At 37.2% G+C, this 25,059-nt stretch overlaps 1 protein-coding gene across 1 annotated transcript in view; it reads right to left on the bottom strand.

Annotated features, from left to right (window-relative positions):
• Positions 1 to 18,978, bottom strand: part of LOC112464147 (tetraspanin-9-like) — a 45,636-nt gene extending 26,658 nt beyond the window's left edge. The window contains exons 1-2 of the mRNA XM_025030979.1: positions 18,805 to 18,978; positions 5,418 to 5,681 (exon numbers count right to left, since the gene is read on the bottom strand). Of these exons, the coding sequence (XP_024886747.1) occupies positions 5,418 to 5,681; positions 18,805 to 18,978 (438 nt within the window). The remainder of the gene's footprint in view (positions 1 to 5,417; positions 5,682 to 18,804) is intronic.
• Between the last annotated feature and the right edge of the window lie 6,081 nt (positions 18,979 to 25,059).

The raw sequence follows: 25,059 nt of genomic DNA, 5'->3' as shown, positions 1-25,059 counted from the left end.
TAATATAGTAACGAATAATTACTTACTCCACGGTTGCCCCGCTGTCGCCCGATGCCTCCCAGGCCTCCTCCTCCTCTCCTCGGTCCTCGCTCTCCATCGGCGCATTCACTCACGACGTTCACGAAAATCGACGTTATTGTCGCTTTACGCGATCGCGCGACACTTTCGACACTTTGCACGGCACTCCCGGTATTAATCTCTCGACGCGGCGCGTACTTTGTTACACGGCGACAAAAGAATTACGTCGGAGAAGCTACGTACGAAACTATTACGATCCGCTTGCCGCCCGTGACGCTCGACGTTCCGCAGGTAGACGCTAAATGGCGGAAAGAATTTCGCGAATCGCGCGGCCAACTTCACTCGCCAGGAGCAATCGCCGCGCCGCGCCGCGACAACGTCACACTTGCAGCTTGTCAGCCGATTTTGACTAACTCCGAAATTATCGATTTATGAACACACTGTAGCTATCCCCCACGATCGATAAAACCACGATATCAAAACACGATTCAATACGAAGTTAAACGTACGACGTTATTAGAGACTGTGATCTCTGTGATTGCTAATTAAACACGTCGCGGCACTACTCGATTGTAAGGCTCCGCCAGTATCTTTAATCTGTGTTCCAAAAACGACGCGATAGCAACTTTACTCCGAAACCGTGCGACACGTACGACGGCGACGCCGCGACGCGAGTCAAGTCGACGGTTGAGAAAAGCAAAACCGATCACCCGAAAGAATGTCATCGAATGCGATATACCTCGGTATCCGTACAAATTCCGCGAAGCACATGTATTAAATGAACATTCGATATATGTCGGAGTTTTCCGTAATCTCAATCACCGGCATGCGGCACCGGAGTCCGACGATACGTGTTACTCCGCGTCTGACTCCGCGATGTGATCACGTGATCCGAGAGTGATCCTGACGTCACAGCGGGTTGCGGGCGGTCGCGCGCGCCGCGGTAAACATGAGAAGGGGGATTGAGTGGGGATAGGCTGATACGCATACCAAACGCGCACCGACGCGCTCCGTGCCTAGTCACTCTATCCCCTCACCATTTTCACCGCTCGTGTCGCCGCGGCGTCCGCGACTCGCGACTCCCTTCTCACGTACGTTGTTGCTCTCGGATCGCATCGCGGAGTAAATACATGTGTATCGTCGGACTCGGGTGCCGCATACCGGTGGTTGAGATTACGGGAAAACTGTGATACATCGAGTGTTCATTTGATACGTGTGCTTCGTGGAATTTGTACGGATACCGAGGTATATCGCATTCGATTACATTCTTTCGGGTGATCGTGATCGGTCTCGCTTTTCTCAACCGTCGACTTGACTCGCGTCGCGTCGGCGTCGTCATGTCGCACACGGTTTCGGAGAAAAGTTGCTATCGCGTCGTTTTCGGAACACGGATTAAAGATACTGGCGGAGCCTTACAATCGAGTAGTGCCGCGACGTGTTTAATTAGCAATCACAGAGATCACAGTCTCTAATAACGTCGTACGTTTAACTTCGTATTGAATCGTGTTTTGATATCGTGGTTTTATCGATCGTGGGGGATAGCTACAGTGTGTTCATAAATCGATAATTTCGGAGTTATTCAAAATCGACTGACAAGCTGCAAGTGTGACGTTGTCGCGGCGCGGCGGTTGCTCCTGGCGAGTGAAGTTGGCCGTGCGATTCGCGAAATTCTTTCCGCCATTTAGCGTCTACCTGCGGAATGTGTCGAGCGTCACGGGCGGCAAGCGGATCGTAATAGTTTTGTACGTAGCTTCTTCGACGTAATTCTTTCGTCGCCGTGTAACAAAGTACGCGCCGCGTCGAGAGATTAATACCGGGAGTGCCGTGCAAAGTGTCGAAAGTGTCGCGCGATCGCGTAAAGCGACGATAACGTCGATTTTCGTGTACGTCGTGAGTGAATGCGCCGATGGAGAGCGAGGACCGAGGAGAGGAGGAGGAGGCCTGGGAGGCATCGGGCGACAGCGGGGCAACCGTGGAGTAAGTAATTATTCGTTACTATATTATTTTATTGCTGTCCTCTGTGGCGGATTCCGTCACTTTTTCAAGCGCGACTTGATTCGATCATTATGTGTGATACTCGTTACTTCGAGGTTTAACTCCGGCGCAATTTCGCAATTTCGGATTTCGATCTCCGGCATATGCGAGAAGAAATATTACGTCGCGAGCGTCGCGTGTCTCTCTCTTATTCGCACGGTCGTAAAATCAGATATCTGTTAAAATAACGTTTTCAAAATTTAACGGGCGCGATAATCAATTATTTCTAGTATCGATTATCTTAGACTCGTTGCTTTAATGTAAAAATATTTTTTTGTTACAGATCGACGCAGGGTTACGACTTATATAACTCCGCTGTTGCGCATCGGCACCGGTGAGTTATTTTTTTATTTTAATATCGAGGCAAATATTTTTGAATGAATGCCTATACGCCCTATACCAATCTGTTCGGAGTTATAATTGAGCAAGAGAAGCGATCCGCTACTCTCGTAATTCGTAATGATAAATCGTTAACCGTCCGCGGCGCGTCGTAAATCGTAACACAGTAAAGTTCGCGCTTAATAGGGAGGAAAGGCGAGAAGTTACGATCTTGGCGCTCGGTGTGTTTTGGCGAGTGGTATTTTGGTTTTTTGCCGGTTCTCTTTTGGAGGATGCAAGGGGGATTAAACGATCCGTCTGGGTGTAGAACGCGGTAGTACGTCATTCTGTACACCTCGTAAAGAAACGCGGTAGAGATCTAAGTACATTAAAAAGTGCGATACGAATAATAGGGATTGCGATTGACAATGTCGAATTCTTTCCCATTGCTACGCGCATGAAGCTGCAACCGACCATGACTTTTTAAAACTGTTGGAACATCGATGGGAAGGCGATGGTGAAACCGGAGCCTCGGACTGTGAGTAACTCTGATAATACGCGTGTACGATTATTTTGTTGTATTGTGATATATTTGGAATAATTTTGTGCCGCAGCGTCACGATAATCGAATTTCAATTTCGATATTATGTCCGCGCGAATTATATAATAATGAATAGGATTTATTCTCATCTATTTTGTAGCGCGGCATTATTAAAACTTGGTATTTTTCACGTGCATAATTTAATTATTTCTTATTATGAATATACAAAGAATTATGTTGAAGAGAGGGAGGGAGAGAGAGAGAGAGAGAGAGAGAGAGATTTATATATTATATTTAGATTATGATTTTAATATTACATATTAATTACAGAAATTACAGAAATGTGTTTTTTAATTATATTAATAATTATATAAATAATTATTATAATTATTATTAAAATTTCTATTTGTACGTGTTAAAACTCGTTATTTCGCATATATCTCAAAATGTACATACGTTTTTTAAAGCATTCACACAATTCCTGGAATATATTAGTTTTAATTTGTAGGCGATCCATTCGAATTTTCGTGACGTTGCATTCTTAGTTTTATTGCGCAGATTGCGCTTATATCTCTTAGGTGTCTCTCTCTTTCTCTTTCTCTCTCTCTCTGACTCTCTCGAGACAACGTTAGGATAATATTAAATTCAGGTTTCTATTTTCGTGAGAGTAACAATCGTCTCGGAAATGATATTTGTTCTGACAATTTTCGAGCGTTGTAGAGTTGCGAGCGCACGTCCGTAGCAGACAGTCAATTTATGTAACCTCAGTTTCGTATTATTATAATATATTTATCTTTTATTTGTGTTATTATATGTTACATTTGGCACATTTATCTCGTTTAAAACACGTGCTTTGACATTTTCTCGAAGCCTTTCGAGACTTTTATATTTTTCAGGAGAAGCGTTCTGTTTCGTTTAATTTAAATTTACAATTCAAAATGCTACTTTATAATTAACTGAAACCTAATATCGAGTGTAAGTCATTTGTTGAATTCTATTAATCTTGTGTCAGTTTTGTCTTTTTATTTCACTTGCTGCTATTGTCTGCTATTACATGCATATTACAAAATCTTGTCTGATTAAATATATATACATAATATACGTATATAAAAAATTAAAAATATATATATATACATATATTATATATAATATTTATGAAAGCGTACACAACTAAAAAAATTTATCAAAAATCGGGAGGGAAAAATAAAAAAGCTTAGTAATATTGATATTTTATTGACAGAAATGCACAGTCAATTATTTCTCGCTTGTAACAACGATTCGTTTGGTTTGGCGACCATCGATCGTCGTCAGTCATAGAAGAAGAGTTAAGAACGCTAGCATAGGAAAAGTTAATAGGACGAATGACTGAGCTTTCAGGAAGTTATAGGGACCAAGTCAAGAGAATTTTATTCGAAGCGACCGCTGGGTACACCGTGTCCGTCATAGATCACGGGGAAATCGTCCGCGAAGATTTAAGTGGTCGATCTGCGCCCGCAGCTGCGAGCAGTAACGCAGCGAGCGGGTTACAAGGATTTTCTCTTAAATCTCAAGTCGATCGCGTCATCGTGCGAGCACACGTTTGAAAACGTCCGTTTTAGTCCTTTCGATCAATAAATGCCGGGCCTAAGAACCCTCGAAGGAAACAAACTTTTCTTATAAAATAAAAACTGAATATTTCTTCGTTCGATTGATTTTGTCACACTCACACATATGTATAACGGTGATCAGAGTAAAACAATAAAAATTTGTTTTTTATCTATTCCGTTCACGTTTATTTTAGCAGATTTTAGCTTGTTTTGTCTGCATTGACGATTTGCGTTTAACGAGGTAGAAAGACTCAATTTATAGACTATGAATTATTCCCTTCGCCTGTGTATCTAGTCTCGAATTCGCCAATTTTTATTCTTATTTTAATTCCAATTTCAATCGTCAGAATTAAAAGTAAAGACTCTTTATTCGACCTAACTGGCTATCTTTATAATCGTCGTGACAATATGACCGTTGGTTTTTGTCAATTAATCGTCAAATATGAATCGTATGTCACGACGATTATAAAGATAGCCAGTTAGGTCGAATAAAGAGTCTTTACTGTTAATTATTTACTGGCGAAGTAAAAATTTACTTATTCCATCGGAATTAAAATAATATAGATATTTGTTATCGAAAATTTACTGTAACGGGAAGAGATGAGCGAAGAGGGTATTGTAATGTAAAACAAAAAGGTAATATAATATATATATAGATATATATATAGTTATTTCTGAATTCTCGACTGCGTCGACAAGCCGAATCGATAACCCAATCGGAAAGCGTCATAAAAATGTTGGGATCATAAAAAAAGACGACTTTTAAGCTTAACTATAAAATAGGGACAATATAGACTGAACATACAAAATTGCTCTTCTTCTTTGAAAGGATTGATATCCTTTGAAATACGTACAAAACATCGTTTAATTGCATGTTGTGTAATCCACTGCAATTTTCTAATTATTGCCGACGATCTTACCGGAAGCAACGTACGGCGGCCCCGAGTCACGTTATGCTCCCGATACAGGATGCATGAGGCAGGCAACGTGAGTGTACCGGCAGCGAAGACATAACCGCTGAGGACGACGACGATCCTCGAGGGCTCGCGCGCCAGATGGATCATGGGTAGCCTAACCAGGAAGCACCAGACGCCGGTGGACAGCAACGTGCCCGCCATGGTAAACAGAAACGTGCTGGAGAAGAAGAGGTAGAAGCTCGTGCAGGACGCGGTCCCTTGGTGATTCTACGGCAAAGAATCCAGAGGATCTACAGGGTGTTCGGTTACGGTCTCGTCTTTTCCGAATTTCCGTCTTGCGAGAGAATCTCCATGGGACATCTCTCCACAGAATGTCCCATGAGGAATCTTTCAGAAATTTGGAAAAGCAACGATAAAGAATAAAAGATTAAAAGTAATAGGAAACAAACAAATTTTTGCAATTCTTAACTAAAACAATCATATAATTATAAATATGATCTCTTAAAATGGTTAAAAATTATAATAATTGTCGCAATGTTGTCATATTAATTAAGCTGTCTAATGTGTTTTATTAATTATTATTTAAATGCTTAATTTTTTTAGTCGTAACTTTCGAGTATTGAATATAATTCTTTTTACTTATATGTATACGTTAGTTCGAATATAGTTAACAGACTTTCAAAACACTTTATGCTTTTACACGTTTAGAAAATATTATATAAGCGCAAATGCAAAGTTTCTTACGTTTTCGTTCAGATAGGATCATATAAATTCTATATTATTGGAATATTAAAAGTGATTCCTCAGTCTTTTCAAAGGAGAGCTATTTCACACATTCGATTTGTATTATCCCTATATTATGTTAGAGATTCACAGATCGTCTTTTTTATAACGCGAGTATATTGTTCTTTCTTTGATAGCTCATTGAAGTGAAAACAATCAGATTTCTGTTGTGAAAAGTGAAACATTAGAGTCTCAAGAAATTCTCTGTGCTCAATCAATAATTTGGTCAGTAGATTTCTTATCGTTGATTACGATCGTTTTTCATCTAGCTGTGCTACGTTCGTGTTATAGATTGTTGAAATGATTGGTCGATTATTACCTCCACATTGTTACGATACTATTGATAGATTTCTCTAATATCATCGTGCGTCTTAATCAATTTTACTCTTTGCCCTACAAATGAAAATTTCTATAAATATTAATTAAAGTCAACAGTTATTTTCTAATTTCTCTTTCGTAAAGAGAAGCAAAGGATTAAATCACACCTCAATAAACGTAACTAATGTTTGGCGCGAACACAATAAATAAGACAATATTTTTTCTCGATAAATCTATAAAGTCAATGCAGCGTTCTTCATTACTTCCAATACTCTCGTAACACTGAACTTAACGTGACGCAGGAAAACCAAAGTCGTTGATTCTGATATAGATATGACGATCGATTCTCCTACGCGAGGAAAAGTTTTGGCAAATTTTCATTTCGTCGAAAAGTTTTCGCGGCCCATTGAAACTTTAGGAAGATTGCGCAGCGCGGCGATTCCTCAACGATATATGTTAATTTATGTGCGAACTGCATTAGATCTGTAATGTATTCAGTATTCACTTTTCGAGTAGATCTGGATTATGCTCCGATCCATCTCGCTCGGCGCATTATTCTTTCCTCGCAATATAATATAACCCAAGGGATTATTCCAATCGCGGAAAAAATTTCCATTTTTCGAAATTATCGACATTGACAAAACTCGACTTATTGTTAATGCACTTTTAATAATGCAGGGAACAATACGTCCAATCTTATCAAAGCATATATAAATTTACTGTATCTATTTTATTTTAATTAAGCGAGCGTTATTATAGCCACATATAATGAAAGCAAAACGTTGAAAGAACAAAATATTATAAACTTTTGATCGATAATTGTGTTCTGTTCGAGCACTTTTACATATCAAAGCTTAAGGTACATACTTTATGTAGGTAATAAGAAGAAAATCGTTTGATGAATAGCCATCGCTGTTTATTTAAATAAATATTTTATGGCTAACACTTATGTGCGCGCTTTCAGTCGACAAAGCACAAAGCAGACAGAGTTGGTACTTTTTACCTCGTTATTTCTTAGTCGTGAAGACAATTTTATATTTCTACCTCGGTGAGCTCGGTGAAATCATAGTTCGAGAGACGTAAAGCTATGTAAAGTCCGATTTTAACTCGTCCGACTGAAGCGAACGCTCTGGAAAAGTCGCAAAAATAATTAAGGACCTTTGTAAGTTTGCATGATTCAAAATGCGTCTATCTCTTCTCCGTCTTGCGCTTCGAACGATCTTCGAGCGTTCTCCGAGCAGAGCGATCGGCGAGGAGCTTTGTACATTAGTTAGTTAGTACCCTTTCTTCTCGACTGAATCGCCTATTGTTCGGAAGAAGTGGACGAAGCTGTAGTCAGTGTGCGAATTAGATGTTCCGAAATTAAATCGGCCGGGACGAAGAATGGTCGCGACTGGTCTTAGTTACGCGGATAAGATAGAACGAGGATGTCGGGAATTCGCCGTGGAGAAACAAACGTACTCTCTACTCCGGCTACTTCGCAAGTTGCTCGGTAGAGACGCTTGAGCGAAATTTCATGAAAGAAAAGCGGCGGACGGGGGAGAAAAAGAGAGAAAGAGCACCCAAAGAAAACGCGAGTTCGTATTAGCTCCTTCGCTTCTCCCACGCTTCTCCAGATCGAGAAACAAGTAGATCGTAAAGATTGTGTTTCGGTTAACGCCCGAAATCCCAAGGCGGACGGTTACGACGCAACGCGATGATGCGGACATAAAAAAACAACTAGCGCGCCGTGGATGCAGCTTATTTTTACGCTCGTCTTCTCTTACGGACGTTTCTTTAAAAACCGTTGCTGAAAATCGAAAGTCGAGAGAGATCTAGGTCGAGGTTTAGATTGTAAAATGAAACCCTCCGACAGACCGTTCGGGGTGATTCGAACGTTTCGCCAGATATATGTATAAGACAGATAATATCGATTCATAGGAAAGCTCCGCGCGCGGAGAGGAGTGACGCGTCCAATTATCGGCAAGGCTTTTCGGCTCGAGCAGCTGCAGTCTGCGCTTCGGATATCGATCCTCTTCCTAGGATATCAGCTGGGATTGGTGCGGCGCGGGCGCGCGGCGATTCGGCAGGACAACTCTATCTCCCTCGGACTGTCGCGCGGATAACGCGGGAACCGTCCTAAGCTGTTATGTCGCGTTTATGGGTATTTGACATTGATTCCGATTTTGCGGCCGGATTGGATTAGCTTGATTGCGAGCGCGAGAAACGGTATATACCTCGCGTCTGCTTTCTGAACTTAAGGGAGAGATTGGCGTATCGGTGCCATACACGTATCAACCATCCTGCCGTTCTCTGCACGCCAACTTCGTCAAATATTTACCAGGTGCAAAGTACGAAGTTTACGCTTCACCTGTTACGGCACGCGCGCACTTACATGCGCTGTCACGCGAACGCGTTCGCAACAACCGCATAACCGTTTCGCTAATGTATCAGTCTTTTAGATATTTTTTAACAAACGGCTGTGACCGCGGAGAGTAATTCGTTTAATGTTCTCGGATTTTTATCGCGCATTTGCTCCCTGTTGCGCTCCTAAATATTTCACAATGATAAAGGAACTAAATATTTTTGTAATGTTTCGTGTATGCTCACACTTATATTTATTATGTAGGTTGCAGATTAATAACGTGAGATAAAATTTTGATATTTAAAATTCGGGGAAAAAAGAGAAAAATTTTGGAAATTATAAATACAAAATGCAATCATTATTTCTAGATACACTCACAGAAAAAAAAGAAGTGTTAAATCAAGACTTATATACTTGTATATACGCAAGAATCTTGAAATTAGATATAAATTGCGTTAAACAAAGAAAACTTGTTTGAATGAAGGTATTTATATAGTTCAATCAATTAGAAAAAAATGAAATAAAAAGTTGAAATCCTTATAAGAAGATTACAGATTCTTGCATATATACCGCGCGTATATGAATCGTGACACTTTTTTCTGTGCTATAATACAGTAAATATTTAATCATGAATATTGTAACGTACAATTAATTTTAGCACAACCCCTTCTCTTGAACAAGCTTATTAAATATAAAGACCCGAATTCTAGCTATGTGTGTATATGTATATACGTGTGTAACAACCTAGGATCAATAAATTCTAGCACGGTACATCTCTTGTTTCATGCGTTCGCATCGGAATATTCCCGTGAGTATTCCCGACTTTGTTAATTGCTAATTATAGTACACCGTGAAATATTAACGACGAAATCGAAGTTATCGTTATCAGGAATGTGTATGTATATCGCTCGTTAAGAACAGCAATTAAGATTCGCGAGTTAATCGAATCCAACAAAAGAAGAGAAAAGTTGTAAGTTCCAACCCAAGTACCCTCCGAAAGATATCAGGATTGATTATTTCCATAGCGTTTTCGAACAATTATAAACGTTATCTCGATTAATATCATCAATTAATGTGCATAACGAGAATTGCACGTTACTCGGGTTCTTTGATCATCCCAATCTAAGTGTTGACGCTACTACATCGTATTCAAAGGGCTTTTCTGAGACACCAAACCACGAGCAGTTTATGTACTATATACGGCGTTAATTGTCACTTCTTTAGGTCGACATTTCCTTGAAGGCTTTGTGTACGCTCTTGCGCGCAAATGTTGTTACTGACGTAACCATGTGAACCTGAAGCCAAGTATCCGCACATGCATACAGACGCACACTAATAAGACTCCTACCCAAATTATACTTATAATATTTCAATCGATTTCGAATGTATAGGTTCATCTTTTTCAAGCTCTCAAAAAAGTGCACACTGCTGTTGCACTGATTCCTTTAATTTCTCTTCAATAGTTACATATATTTTTAGATATAATACGTACCCCGTGCGATACATTTGACTTTAATATTATTGTTTATCTCAAATGAAATTTCTATATAGATGATTTCTTTTTAATTTCGAAAAGCAGTTCCGATTACTTAAAGATCGTACTGTACGTTATTGTAAATTTAAATTGCGTTAACCGAGCGTAGCGTCCTTAATACATTCCCCAAACGGTCGGTGATGTATGCCCAGGCAGGATGTTCTCCATTTCCCGGGCCATGGCGTATGCGGCTGGGAAGCTAGAATGACGGAACGGGCGGGGTTGGAAATGGGCGGATGACGATTAACGAACGATTATTAAGGTGGACCCTTATCGTGGTAATTGCGCGGAATAAATCCAGGTTGCGGACAAATGAACGAACGTATGAACAGACGGACGAAGTGAGCGAAAGAACGAATGAGCGGACGAACGTGCGAGCGAACGAATGACGAAGACGACGAGCACGACGGCGCCGTAATTTTCTGGGTGGACGAGCGTTCGGATGACGTGCTCGGTTTCTCGCATTACTCTACTTGCACTCAGTTAACCGACGCGACCGGCACGATAATCTTTTTAACTTGTCCGCCGTTAATCGACGTTCGGCTTCACACTGTTCGCACGTAGGGAAGCCGTTGATAGCTCTCGGGAGTCCGCGTTCCTGTTTTGACAAACGCGGTGCCGAGCGACCCGTAAACGCCGGTGATAGCGAAAATACCATTCGACGGAGAAACCAGCCAAGAATGCAGACAATTCCGAGCGTGATTTAAATTGAAGTTTACTGTAGCTTTCCTAGTTTAATCGGATATCAATGTTTAGATTACCATAATGTAAATATGCGGCATAAACTAAACATTAGTCATGATTAAATATTAGTCGTTCATCTATTGAACATTATTAAAATATGTTCTAATATACATATATTGACTATATGAATGAATAAATGTAATAGTATATATTTATTACATTTATTACATATATACATACATAGGTATATATGAGACTTCATCTTTATACAAAATCAAATATTATTATTTTTATCTCTCTGATTGCATCGAGAAATATCTAGTTCTCTTTGATAAAGATTCTTCTTGATCCCAACATCACGTTCTATCAATGTACCCAACATGCAGGGAGACTTATCCCGACACGTACGCTGATTTAAGAGAATTCATATGAATCGATTCGTAATAAAAGGAGAGGAAGCAAAGTCACGCGCGTCCGTAAATGTTCCCTCCGAAAACGGATGTAGGGGATAATAGCGCTGTGGGATCATAATTACTGTTATTACATCTCTGAAACGAATCGCCATTCTTTATTATCTTGTTCGCTATCAATTCTCTCTCATATGGTTCCGCTTCCTCCCTGCCTATCTCGCTACGCGAACGCGTAATTTTCACGTTTAAATCCATAAAAGCGCTAAAGCGCTTTAACACTTAAGTAAACCAATTCTTTTGAAATGATATTTTTACGTTTCCCGATTGGTCAATTGGTGAACGCGCGAACAATTTTATTCGTGCCGGACACGAATAATTAATATTCATTTACCTTGTTCCTTCATGTACCCACAGATTATCCTCTATTATTCTCGATATTTTTTTTCTGCCTACGCTTTACACTCTTTCTCTCTTTCCTGCTCCCTCTAAGCATCTATTTTTTTCTTCGACGCGTTTCATCCGCTTCCTGCTGTTGCGCGAACGATAAAAATACCTTGCATGATAAATAAAACAATCACATACCGTAATCCTTTTGCTCGGTCGGCCGACATTAATCGCCGATCGATTCTGCACGCATGAGGCGCAGATAGAGAGGTACACAAAGGTAGGAAGGAAGGAAGGAAGGAAACGAGACACGGTTACCATCATTTCCGGAACGGATGTCAGAGGGGATCCGATAATTGTTGTTTCTGTTACGTTCGTATGGCCAACCAAGCGGCCACTATATGCATGACGTTTTATTTATCCCTGGCATCACTATAAAAATATAGTACCTACACTTTGTAGTAGGGCAGCATCACTTGTATCTGTGCAATTGTAAACCGTACACAATGAGAATAATTCAACGTAATCGCCATGCTACCGGAATTATCCGAGATAATTATCCATAGTACACTTAAGCCACCTGCAAGCCTGTCACGTGACAATAACAAGCTAAGATATTAATTATACGCTGAGCAGTTTGCTAATGCGCAACTAGTTACCAATCTACTGTCGGAGTTAATTAAAATTTATATAATCACTATGAGATGGATTTAATGTTTATCAACATATTTAAGAAATATAATTAATATTTAATAAAGAATTTTATATCAGATCCAAAGGAAGGCTAAGCATATAAAGCATATAAATAAAACAAAAAAATATATATATACATACACACTAGTTGAAATTTCTTATATGTAAGATTTAAATTTTTGGTAAAACAATGCAATTGTTTTCATTTATTTTACAATCGAAAAATGCTCACCATGAGTAATGTTTATCAACATATTAACAAGAAATCTAATTAATAAAATTAATATTTAATAAATAATTTTATACTATATATAAAGGAAGGCTATAAAGTTGAAATTTCTTATATATAAATTTCTCAAATATATTTCTCAAATATAAATTTTTGGTGTTTGCTTTTTGGCAAAATAAAATACCTATTGATTTTCATGTATTTTACAATCGAAAAATGCGCACTATATAAGAGTACATATATTGAATAAAATATTCAGATTGATAAATCATCTAATGAAAAAAGAGTTTAGAATAACAGGGTGTATAATAATATTTCTATGTGAGAATTTTTATATATTTATTCTTATATATTTATTGTTTCAACAAAGAGTTGTGTTTTAAAAAGTGACAAAAATCGGCAGTTTACTGAGTTTGGAAAAAATATACAAAAATTCACAATATTATTATTAGGTTAACGAGTTCTAGCTCGACCGTAAAATGCGGTTTTTCTCTCTAATTAAATTTTTGATACTTGCTTTTTTGAGAGAAAAACATAATTATCTTCTATTTTATAATCAACTATTTTACAATTAAACTTATTCAATTATGAGATATTCTCACTCAATTTTCGTTTCTCGTCATGCGGAAACGTGGCGGAAACGTTAAAATTCCAGAATTATAATATACGGACATATATAATCATATCATAAAGTTCTCTCTGGGATTCTTTTTCTTCGGCTTCAAATGAAATATCTCCCACTTTTAATTATGCAAATTAATTGTGATTTTTTAGAGATCCGGATACTTCGAATTGTGTAATTCAAAGTATCCGGATCTTTCAAAAATTTTAAGCGATGCACGAACGGAAACTCGGTCCGTTAATTCAACACTCGAGTACGTAGCGATTTTCAATGTGGATTACGACGCGGATTAAGTATTAATTAATTTACAATTCGTAATCGACGATAGGATTCGTAGGCCCGATGAAAATGTGAAAAGGGGGATGATCGACTCGTGTTGCACGGTCGGTCATTAAATGAAGCCCATACGGCGATCCGTTCGACAATGCCGGAAACCTCGCGTAATCCTCGCGTAATTCGAAGCCGATTTCCCGGAATTTCGGCGACCGAGTTAATACAGTTGGGTATTCCCGCTCGCAGTGGAAAATAATGATGGCATATGGCAAGAAATTGCATGCGCACATTGCATCGTGAGAAGCACGTATCGTCTGACATGCCGTTGATCAGAGTTCTACTCTCACAGATCAATCGCAAAACGCGGGGCAGATCGATTAGATATCCGCGATGAAAATTGATTCAAGGGATAATCTCTCGCCCAATTTATCGAGAAGGGTAGCAAGAGGGAGAGTCGACTAAGGGCGATTAGAGCAGAGGAGGGGAAGCGGTTGACGGAGGGTTTCCTATGGTTGCGGCTTACTCTGCCACCTTTCGTATTGAATAACAGCCATCCTCACATCCGCGTCTGTAAAATTGGAAATCGGTGCTAAAAAGATAAGGAATCCCATTTCCGCGAAGACGCTATCGCGATCCGTCGATCTTCGACAGTTCGCGCTAACTTTCACGATGCAGTTAACGAGTTCGTAATAATATATTCGACGAACCAAGCCTGCGGCGTATTGCATGCTAGTTCTAGATACGATGTAACATAGATTGGTATATAGAGAGTTATATGTATCTTCTCCTAAGAGACTTCTAGTTCTATCTCGAGTGCAAGATTTTTTTCAATCATATGCATAGAAATTTTTATTGTAAAATTTTCATCCAATCACTTTTGTTTATCGCTATAGCACGAAACTATTCAATGACAATTTCTATGAGAGGAATCGGCTCTAAAAAGTTTTAACGAATGATAAAACAATATTGATTTTGTAACAGGACTATAGGAACTTTTTTAACGATAATAACATGGCCTCGCATTTTGCTTCACTGGCAATATAACGGGGAGGCATGCTAACAACGAATTAACTTTGTTGGCTGCGAGCTTACAGACGCGCATGTGAGAGCTAACGAGCTATGCGCAACCGATTCAAATAGCGGACGTAATTCGGCAATCACTAAACTGGCGGACCACGCTGTAGGCGCGCTGCGTGTTACGAGATTAATATGAAATTAGCACTAATATGTGAATCTAATCATCTGATTACACGAGCGACTTCCCCGACGGAACAAAATCGATTCTCGCGACGGTCGCAAATCCTCGGTTTACCGCGCCGGGACATAACGCACTATGTTGACATAAAGTTAACTTTACATGCGTTGACTTGCGTGAAGGCGATCAAATTTCTTCTCGCGTAAAATAGCGACTCGCGCAACGAGGTTATCGCGGCGTACCATAACGCGCGTGCATAATTTTCGTGAAATAATTGATGGGCATGCACGTTAACACGTTGAACCGGTGTGCGCTTCTTGTAACTTTGGGTTAGCGACTCACTTTATGAAGCTTCGTGATTGCTTTTGTATGACATCCTATTAAGACTCAATTTCGGAAGAACAAGCACTGTCGCACAGATGAATCATATAATTTTCCTCTTAAGAGAGAAATGGGAGAGCGAATCACGAAAAACACGGGTTCATTATCTTTATATGACGATTTTATTAATTCGTTACAATTGTAATCACGATTTTTAACGCAAAAAATGTGAAATTTGATTAGTGGAAGTTTGCAAAGATAAAAAGGAGAAAGTGAAAAACTTTTTCAGTGACATGTACTTGATTAATCCTCTGTTGGCACACGCTAGAACGCGCGGAATTCCCGAGAAAATCACGAACATACTCGAACGCTGTGCTGGCATGCACGTGTTTCAAACCAATCGCACGATTACCGAGGTAATTATTTATCACTGTTGCAATCGACTGCCGCGAGCAGCACCGCGGAATATCACCCGGGAAAATCTGTGTTATATCGCGCCAGCATTGCGACGCGTGAGCATGAAGTGGAGAGAAAAAAAAGAGGCCAAAATGGTCCTCTCGTGACCTGGCTGCCTTTCATTTGCTGGGTGGAAGCGATTAATTATGTGCTCGAAGGTGCGCAACTCCGTTATACTTGGTGACCTGAGTCTGCTTTAAAGTTGAAGTGGGTCGGTTTTAGCGAGATGTTGAACACAATGTTGGAAACGCTGCTGCACAACGATCGTAAGTGTAAGACGTTTGAAAGCGTAAGTTTTAATGATCGGTTAAACGCGTGCAATTAAAACGCATTACATTGCATGATTTTGACAGCACGATTCTCTATCTCCGTTCGTTACGATGACAAATTAGAGAGACGCGGACGGCAGATTTATCAATCGATTAATGCACTATTTGTCATACACAAATGGATATTGCGAGGAAATAAGCGCAAAAATGAAGTAAATTGCCAATATTTTATCGTGAAACAGATTCGTTTTGATATATCCGAACGTATATATGTGTATAGTAACAAACGAATCCAATGTCGAAGGAGTGAAATATTTGTTTGCGTATAAAGCATAAATGACGAAGTATAATGGTATCTCAATCGAGAAAAATTATTGCGGGAAAAATGCGCAATGTTTCTGTAATATACCAATTACATGGATTTTTCTCAAAATTAAACGTTAAATTTTGTTGAGATTATACAATGTTTTCCATGTGTATAAAGACATTGTAATAAATATTTATTATCATTAAATATGCCTAATTACTGGAACATTATAATTTAATCGATTTTCTATTTCGCGCTCATGCTTTGATAGTTTCTAAAGAGCGACTAAATCATGATTAAACGAATTGAATAATGCGCTTATAATCGCATTTAAATATCGGTAAAAGTTAACCGAGAAGAAAATGCGCAATGGTGCGTGTAAATCTCATAGATTATGAATAGCGTGGGAATATTTTACTGTTGTTCTCATGAATGAACAAATGTTTGATTATCGACGTGCAACGGAACGTGATGCAAACCATAACGTTTAGCGTGCGCGCCCATTTCTTATTTTTTGCATTTTAACATGTCGTGTAAACGTCTCGTTTTTTCTCACGAACGTACTCTTGGTTTTTTTTTCGCGCAAACGATAAAAATACTTAATTTATTTACCCATCGGTTTCCACGTCCAGGGTCAGTTGCATGATAAAACAAAGGCCATGACGATATTAACTTAACTCTACATCTATACCCACTTTATAATCCAACTGAATGAGTGCCATAAAATATATAGATTCAATTAGAGAAAATGCTACTTACGATCCGGGCTGGATCTTATTGTTAGTAGCTTAATAATAATATTTCTTTGTGAAATTTTTGTACTTTTTCCAAACTCGGTAAACCGCACGCCGATTATTTGCGGATCTTTAAAACACTCTTTGTTGGAACAGTAAATTCACATACAGAAATTGATAACACTGCATGTTCGACAAAAAAAATGCAAAAACGAAAATAATCGTTTTCCGTAGTTTCTTGAACGCTGAATACGATCCCGTTTATCAAATTGCTCACAATTTTGAGGAATTTGCAGTTAAAGTTGCAAAAATGGCTATTTTACTGTATTTTGGCATATTGTAGCTATGATATGCGATGTGTTGGAGAAATTGTATTGCAATCAAAATTAAGTATATATGTTGTTAGAACTTTTAATTTTTAAAAGGAATTTGTTGTGTCAATTACTTATAGTTTATTAGAAAGATATTGATAATTAACATAGAATCTATGATCGCGTCAAAGTTACGACTTACATAGACTATTAAAGATCTATGAAATACTTTTTAATTATTCAAACCTAAGAGTTTTTCAGAATGTCTGAATTAAAAAATAGTCGAATTTTTAATTTTGACATCGGATTAGTATTCAGTGACATGAAGAAACCTCAAGTTTGAATAACATAATTAAAAAATATTTTATAGATCCTTAATGGTCTATGTAAGTCGCAACTTTGACGCAATAGACTCTATGTTATAATCATTAATATCTTTTTAACCATAATCGACACAACAAGTTTCTAACAATATAATATGCCCAAAATACACTAAAATAGCCTTTTTGCAACTTTAACTGCAAATTTCTCAAAATTGTGACATAATCGAGCAATTTGACAAACAAATCGTATTCAGTGTTTAAAAAATTACAGGAAATATTCTCGTTCTTGTGCTCGAAAAAAGTAATTTTTTATTGAATCGATATGTAAAGAATTTATTGCGAAAAATATATGTGTGTGTGTATATATACATATACATATACACATATATGTATTATGTACACTCTGAAAAATATACAAGTCATATACATCTACTAAGTCATTTTAAATTTAGGATAAAGTTCAATATATCATTCTCACGTTTTGTACCAATCAGTCCAATGACAATTAATCGCATTGTCATTATACTAATCATTGTTACACCTCAATATGATATATGTATGCATATTGATGATTTTACATTAGATGAACAAGCTAATTACGCGTTTGATCATTAAACTAAGTGAATTATTGGATAATTACTATGTACAATTTATATGAAAATATAAAAACTTAAGTATTTTTTTAATGTATACATAGTACATATATTAATATATACACTGACCAATATTATGTAATGGACTAGTTTTTTGTACATCGATCGAGCAATATGTACCTTAAGTAAATCTGTCGATCCCTCCATTATAGTAATAAAGGAGATACGATAATATATCGACTAGTAATATATACATTGACTAGTAATATATACATTGACTAGTGTTATGTATATGGACTAGTAATATGTACATCGATTAGTAATATGTAGTGTGGTGGCCGCGCATGCCCCTACCAAAGATGGCACCACACTAATTAACCGCATTTTCTCGCGAGCGCTCGACCGCGCCAACTTAAGTATAATCAAATTCGATAACAATATCCATTGCCCCGATCGACGCTCCCACCGACAGATCTCATCGAACGACAAGAGCTAGGCGGGCATATACATGTGTACCAAAACTTTCACATGAAACGAATGATACGAATATTTGTATACTTTATCTAAGCAAAACGCGAGTTTACGTGACTTTTTTAACCTGATTTACTCTGGCGATTAACTCGCTTCGTGCCTGACTCGATAAAATGCGATTTCCACCATGTTGACGTGGGGTCTTGCTCGTCAAAGTTGCCTTTTCCATATCTCGCGATTGATCTTTCGTGCTCATCATAACTCCGTCCTGATTCTCGATCTTTACAGAGATTTCAGAAACCGAATGCATTCCACAGTTCGATATTGATTAAAGACTTTTATTCTTTTCGACATCTCATGTCAATTGCTTCATTGCCGTCAGATACTCGATGTCTCTTGACAGATGGTTCATTTGGAACTGATTCCTGCACATATTCAAGTAATAATTTTGATCAACATTAAAACGTATACTCTATTCAACGGTATATTTCATTTGTCATATGACAAATTTTTTATTATACGTATTAAAATTACGGTGTACAGGAAACAGAATTTCCGATGGAAACTTTTTCTCCCCTAATAACCAATCATCATATGAAAAATTCGTTGTACGATAAATTAACATCTTGACTGCCAAGTTGTTTCGGCTGATGTCGAGAACTGCACAGTTTTTTATAAAATATAAGAGTCAAAATAATGTGGAAAGGGCCAATAATCGAGCAAAAGAATAGAATTATCAAATTAAAAATAAAATAATTCTATTTTTAATAAATCTAGTGTATTATTTTATTACTTTATTCTTTTCTAACGTCTCAAGCTTATTGTTAATAAAATTATTCCTAACCAAGCAAATAAAACTGTCATCCACAAATGGATGATAGGTTGAGAAAACTCACGCGACACCTAAGATATAGCAGTATGTTGACATGGCAGTCAAAATGTAAATATTAGCCTCAAACATTCAAAAAATTCTAAAAAAATTAATTAATTAAAATTTTGAAATGTTTCTTGAACTACAATATGTTATCAAGCAAAAAGTATTTTTTGTTTTTCAAATAACTGGTACGTAAAATACATTATATTTCGAAATGACAACATTCTCTAATATGTAATCGTACAATTTATATGAATATTATATATATATGGAGGGGTAAAATCCACAGTGATGTAAGTCAAAATTTTAAAAATATTTTCTCGTGTGGATAGATGCACTTTATATATTGTACAGATTGCATCTATGCACACGAGAAAATATTTTTAAAAATTTGACTTACACCACTATAGTTTTTACCCCTCTATATACTATATACTATATACTATATACTATATACTCCATATACTATACACTATATACTATATACTTTTCGAATTGTTATTTATCGTGACCAGCAAAGATTAATTTTATAGTCTATACATTCTAAATGTTATCCTGAAACAGTACATTGAACTATGTAATCCAATTTCATATCAATCGTTATCAATGGCTAGATGTAAGATTTTTATAGACAATTCATATAAACTCACGTCATCTGACTTGATTTACAAGACAATTTGATAAACTCGCTATGCAGCTATATCCCAAACAAGGCACCTTTGTAATTGTTTCTCCCGTCGTATTGTTTATTTGACGAATTAAATCAGTTTGTTAAAGTTTGTTGATAATTTTAGGGTAACGTTATTCCGTTGCGAAAACCGGGGAATGTGGTATCGAACAGTTTCAGATTTCATCCAATTATCGACTGTCGACATCAGGCCGACGTTCTCTCTTAGCGGTGCTTTCAAGGTTTTACATTACTGAAAGTTCGTTAGGATAATCATTCGACGGCGAAATTATTTTCAATAAAAGGTAGCCTGTTTATTCTACGCCATAAAAGCGGATTAAATAAATCCCGATGACCGTGATGATAATGCAAAAACTAGTTTATATTTAACAATTTCTCTCTGCACAATACATATATCTGCACGTAGATATATCTTCTTTTAAAATTTCTTCTTCATTAAATTCTATCTCATCATTATCTTAATATTGTTTCAACGTTCATTAACGTCCGATATCGTTGCAACAGTTTCGTAATGCGAAGAGCCACGGCTCTTGTTGCATTATTATTGCGATACAATAAAATTGACATAAAATGAGAAATTAGAAATATTGTATATATGTTGTTAAATACAAATTAACTATATATCGGAAACTATAGATATTATATTTTAAAAAACTATTAGCTCTTATTTTTTTGTGTCATCTGAAATGATCAATAAAAGAGCTTATACTTTGTAGTTTTTATAAGATATAAATATTTTTTTATAATTTATCGTAACGTTTACGCTGCAATAAAATATTATTGCGCAATGGGTCAAATTATATGTTGCTCTATATAGAAATGTGCAGGAATATAGAAACCGTGGCGACAACTTTTGATTCTTATACAAAGCTTCCCGCCGGTATTCATGTACTATATACCGACGTACGATATATGATTCGATTTCTTTCGCTACAATACCCGCTACTAATAATTTTTATTTACAAATTATAAAAATGAAATTATTAGATATAAATTATATTCTATATTGTTATATTTTAATAAATAATTTTAATCATCTTTTTACCGCATCTATATTGCGTTGAATAGGAATTAAAATAGGAATTGTTTTTATTATACTTTACAAACTAAACTTTGAGAAATACTATTACAAATTGATTTTAGCAAGAGAAAAGTGAAAAACAGGATTTTTTTTTATAAAAACACAAATATTTAGAGAAAAATGTGAGGAATTTCATCTTCGAGTCATCATTTTATTCATGCACAATAGACATATTTCACGTAATAACGTAAACAAGATAATGTTTCTGTACAAATGCCTTACATTATACCGTAGTTTTATAAAAATTGTGACTTACTCATCATAGACAATGTCGGAAATCTTATTTCAATCAAGAGCTTGGAATTAAATGCCCAGAATTTCAGATTGCTAATTAATTTTTGAAAAAAGATCGATGCAAAATATAAATAGGTGAAAACAAATCCATGACTGAGGAGTTCATAAGACTGATTATGACATCAATTATCAAAAGCGATCTTTCGTATTACTCCTTTAATTTTATATAGAAAGTACACTCGCATACTTTCGCCAATGCTTCGAAAAAATTATTTACATAACATTTATAATCAATTTGAATATCTTATCTAATATTGAAGCAGTTAAAACTATTGTGGAAAAAACATATTTACATTCTTATGTACGTTACGTTAAAATACTTTCAATTCAGACTCATATCACACGTACGATATCTGTCTCTCAGAAGTAACAATTTTATTTTAAAAATTATTATTGAATTTATATATAATAAAAGAAATATAATCATCAGAACATGTTTCTTAGGAACGCACCTACCGTTCACAGTAATTTCATCATTCTTTGTAAAGTTCTTTCTAAAAATGAGACAGACTTCGTGCATCCTTTGCTGCCACTCTCTCGCTATTTCGCCTTTAAGAGGTTATTTTGCTTTGAGAATACAGAACTTATTCTGCAATTTTCCCATTCGAAGAACTGAACTTATTATGTCACAGATGTACACAGAAAATATTTCTATCTTGCGAAAAAAATCTGAATCACAAACTCTCACGTCAATTTCCTCCAGTAAGAAGGATTATTCTTTGCATTAGTCAGAAAATTACTAAAAATATATCAAAATTCAAATTCCGTGTGTCAAGTAAGTACGTCAACGTAAAGTTCGTCAGGTTTTTTTATGAAAAATTGTGATTTAAATTTATTTATGATTTGAATCGAATTTAACTTGAAGACTTACAATTAGTTAAAAATTACAATTTATACACTCTTGGCCATTTCCAGCCTCTTTTGCTGTTATCTATTATATCTATAATTCGGATTAGTGAAAAACGTTGCTTTAAGCGTAACCGAGGAGACGGTCGATGCCAAATTGTCTCTTATCGCTTGATTCTTGGCCGCACAAGATCCTCGTTTATGTCGCCACAACATGTGAAGTGTCAACGAAGCTCTGCTGTGATATGGCCGATGAGTCTTCCCTCGTGCGGGCGCATATTTCGGGCACAAGTGACACTTAAACACTCTCTGCGATGCCGATCTCTGCTGTGACTGAATACTTTTACTATTAATTTTGAAGTTTTGTTTTCTTACATTTTGGAAACCTAGAGCAGGTATCAAATAACGCTTCTGATTTTCACGATGATGCCATACTGATGTGACTTTTCTCGGCTGGCTTTGTTTCCGGGATCGTCTGATTCGATGATTTTCCTTCTCGTCCGGCCTACTCTCGGATTCCTGTGACGATGGTGATTCCGAAAGTCGATCAGCGACTTCGTCAGGATAGTAGCTGCTGTAGCTGTCGTAGCTGCCGTAGCTGCCGTAGCTGCCGTAGCTGCCGTAACTGGTCGATGGTAGCGGGTCACTGCATGTAAAATCACAATTAGACGTATCGGTAGCGCCGATTCTACCCCCGTTATTGCGATCGTTCAAATACGACTCAAGATCGTCATTCCTATCGCTCTTGAAATCGCAGACGCGACACATGACGAGGTCACGACTGCGTGCCTCGCGGTTACCGTTGCTTCGGACGACATCGTCATCGTCGTCGTCGTCGTCGTCGTCGTCACCGTTGGTGCCGCCTATGCGACGGTGCGACCGCTTCTCCTCCTCCGTGGGGTATGCCATAGTCGTTGCAGTTGCAGGGGACTTTACCATCTCGTGGCTGCAACCACCGCGGCACTGTTCCATAAGTTACGTTCGCGTCATTTTTCTACCAACGTACGAGTGTTCGTCGTAACACGACGTGAGAGAAATAAAAACTGTGTAACTAGACAAGGGTACACATCCAGCAATAACAGCGCGTATCAGAATCGCGCGGCTTACGACATCGAAAGCAAACGAAGCGTGCACGTGATGACATACGAAATCAAAAGATCTCTGTATGTTTCTTAAACTAAAAATAATATAAAAAAATGACGCCAGAACGTAACATAAAATATAGGAGGAGGAGTGGATAATGACGCGCGAGATGACGAATCGTCGGACCGCTTCACGAACGGGTTACGATTGATGTATGTGAGATTTTGCATTAGATGCAATTGTCACAGAAAATGTGATATCATCGGACGCTTCATAAATCGTCCGCACAATAGCGGACTAACGATCAGGACCAATGACAAAAAGTTAATGCATACGAATCGTAACCCGTCGTCGAGTGCGCCAACATTAGCCAGATGAGCGAACGTAAAATTCAGAAGAGCTCGTCGTTTAATGCCGGTACGGCATTCATCGCGCAATTAATGGTAACCAAAAAAGGGGGGAAACGCAACAAAATAACAATAAACAAACGGAAGCCGAGTGTCACGTGCAGCGATGATAAACGCCATGAGACTTACCCGAGTATGGTGCTCGGTGGTATCACAGTGGTAGCAGGTGCAATTGTTGGAGCTGCCGGTGCTGGAAAAACTGGTGGCCCAGGTGGCGGTCGTCCTCCCACGGGACTAAATAATCCAATAATGAGCAATAAATAATCGCGTAAAGTATTCACGTCAGAATGTTGATGCTTCAAACTTCTGAGAAAAGATTGAACTTGGAAATTTGCAAATATTCTCGTCGTGCGAAATTATATAAAGAAATTCATTCATCGATATTTAAAATCCCTAAGCCCTAAGCAAAGTAATAAAAAAAAATCTATTACATTTTTTAAGCAACCTTTTATATTTGTGAAATGATATATTCTAAAGCAGATATTTTTTTCGCCTTTGTATAAATAATTATATTTATATGTAATTTTCAAATCACTTGGAATTATTCTTGTCAACAGTTTTATGTTATGATGTTTAATTTAATTTCTGTATAAAAATAATTTACCGCGATCCGAATTGATATTCTAACATCCCGATTTTTTAATGCACAAAGAATGAATCGAAATAGTTATGCATCGTTATCTAGTGCTGATTAAGTTTGTTAATAAAGTTTCCAAACTCTGATCGAATAAAAGAAATTAGACATTGCTCATTATACAATGCTATTTGCAATGTATAATTACAGTTGTTAAATTAGTTGACAGTAATTAAACATTTCACTTGTAATATTATCAATGTTACTCGTAATATTATTTTTATTATAATAGCAGAAACACATCACCACACCACCGAATATTACTATTACTATAATGCTACTACTATCGTCATGTTCTAACTTTAAACTCGTATGCTTTTATCGATATCAAGCCTGCATCAATCTTGTGGAACTTGTGAAACTTTATTCGCAATATGTACTTAACTGTTTAGAAACTATTTCAAGGCTTTTATGTATTTTAATTTCTCACAAAATGCAAATCTATATGGAAATTAAACATCAACATTACTTTTGCATAAAAAAT

This window comes from Temnothorax curvispinosus, unplaced genomic scaffold (assembly GCF_003070985.1).
Source record: "Temnothorax curvispinosus isolate PA1 unplaced genomic scaffold, ASM307098v1 QBEX01013985.1, whole genome shotgun sequence".
NCBI classification, from domain to species: Eukaryota; Metazoa; Arthropoda; class Insecta; order Hymenoptera; family Formicidae; genus Temnothorax; species Temnothorax curvispinosus.
Note: the sequence above shows the minus strand (reverse complement) of the source record. Positions and strands in the feature narration are given on the sequence as shown.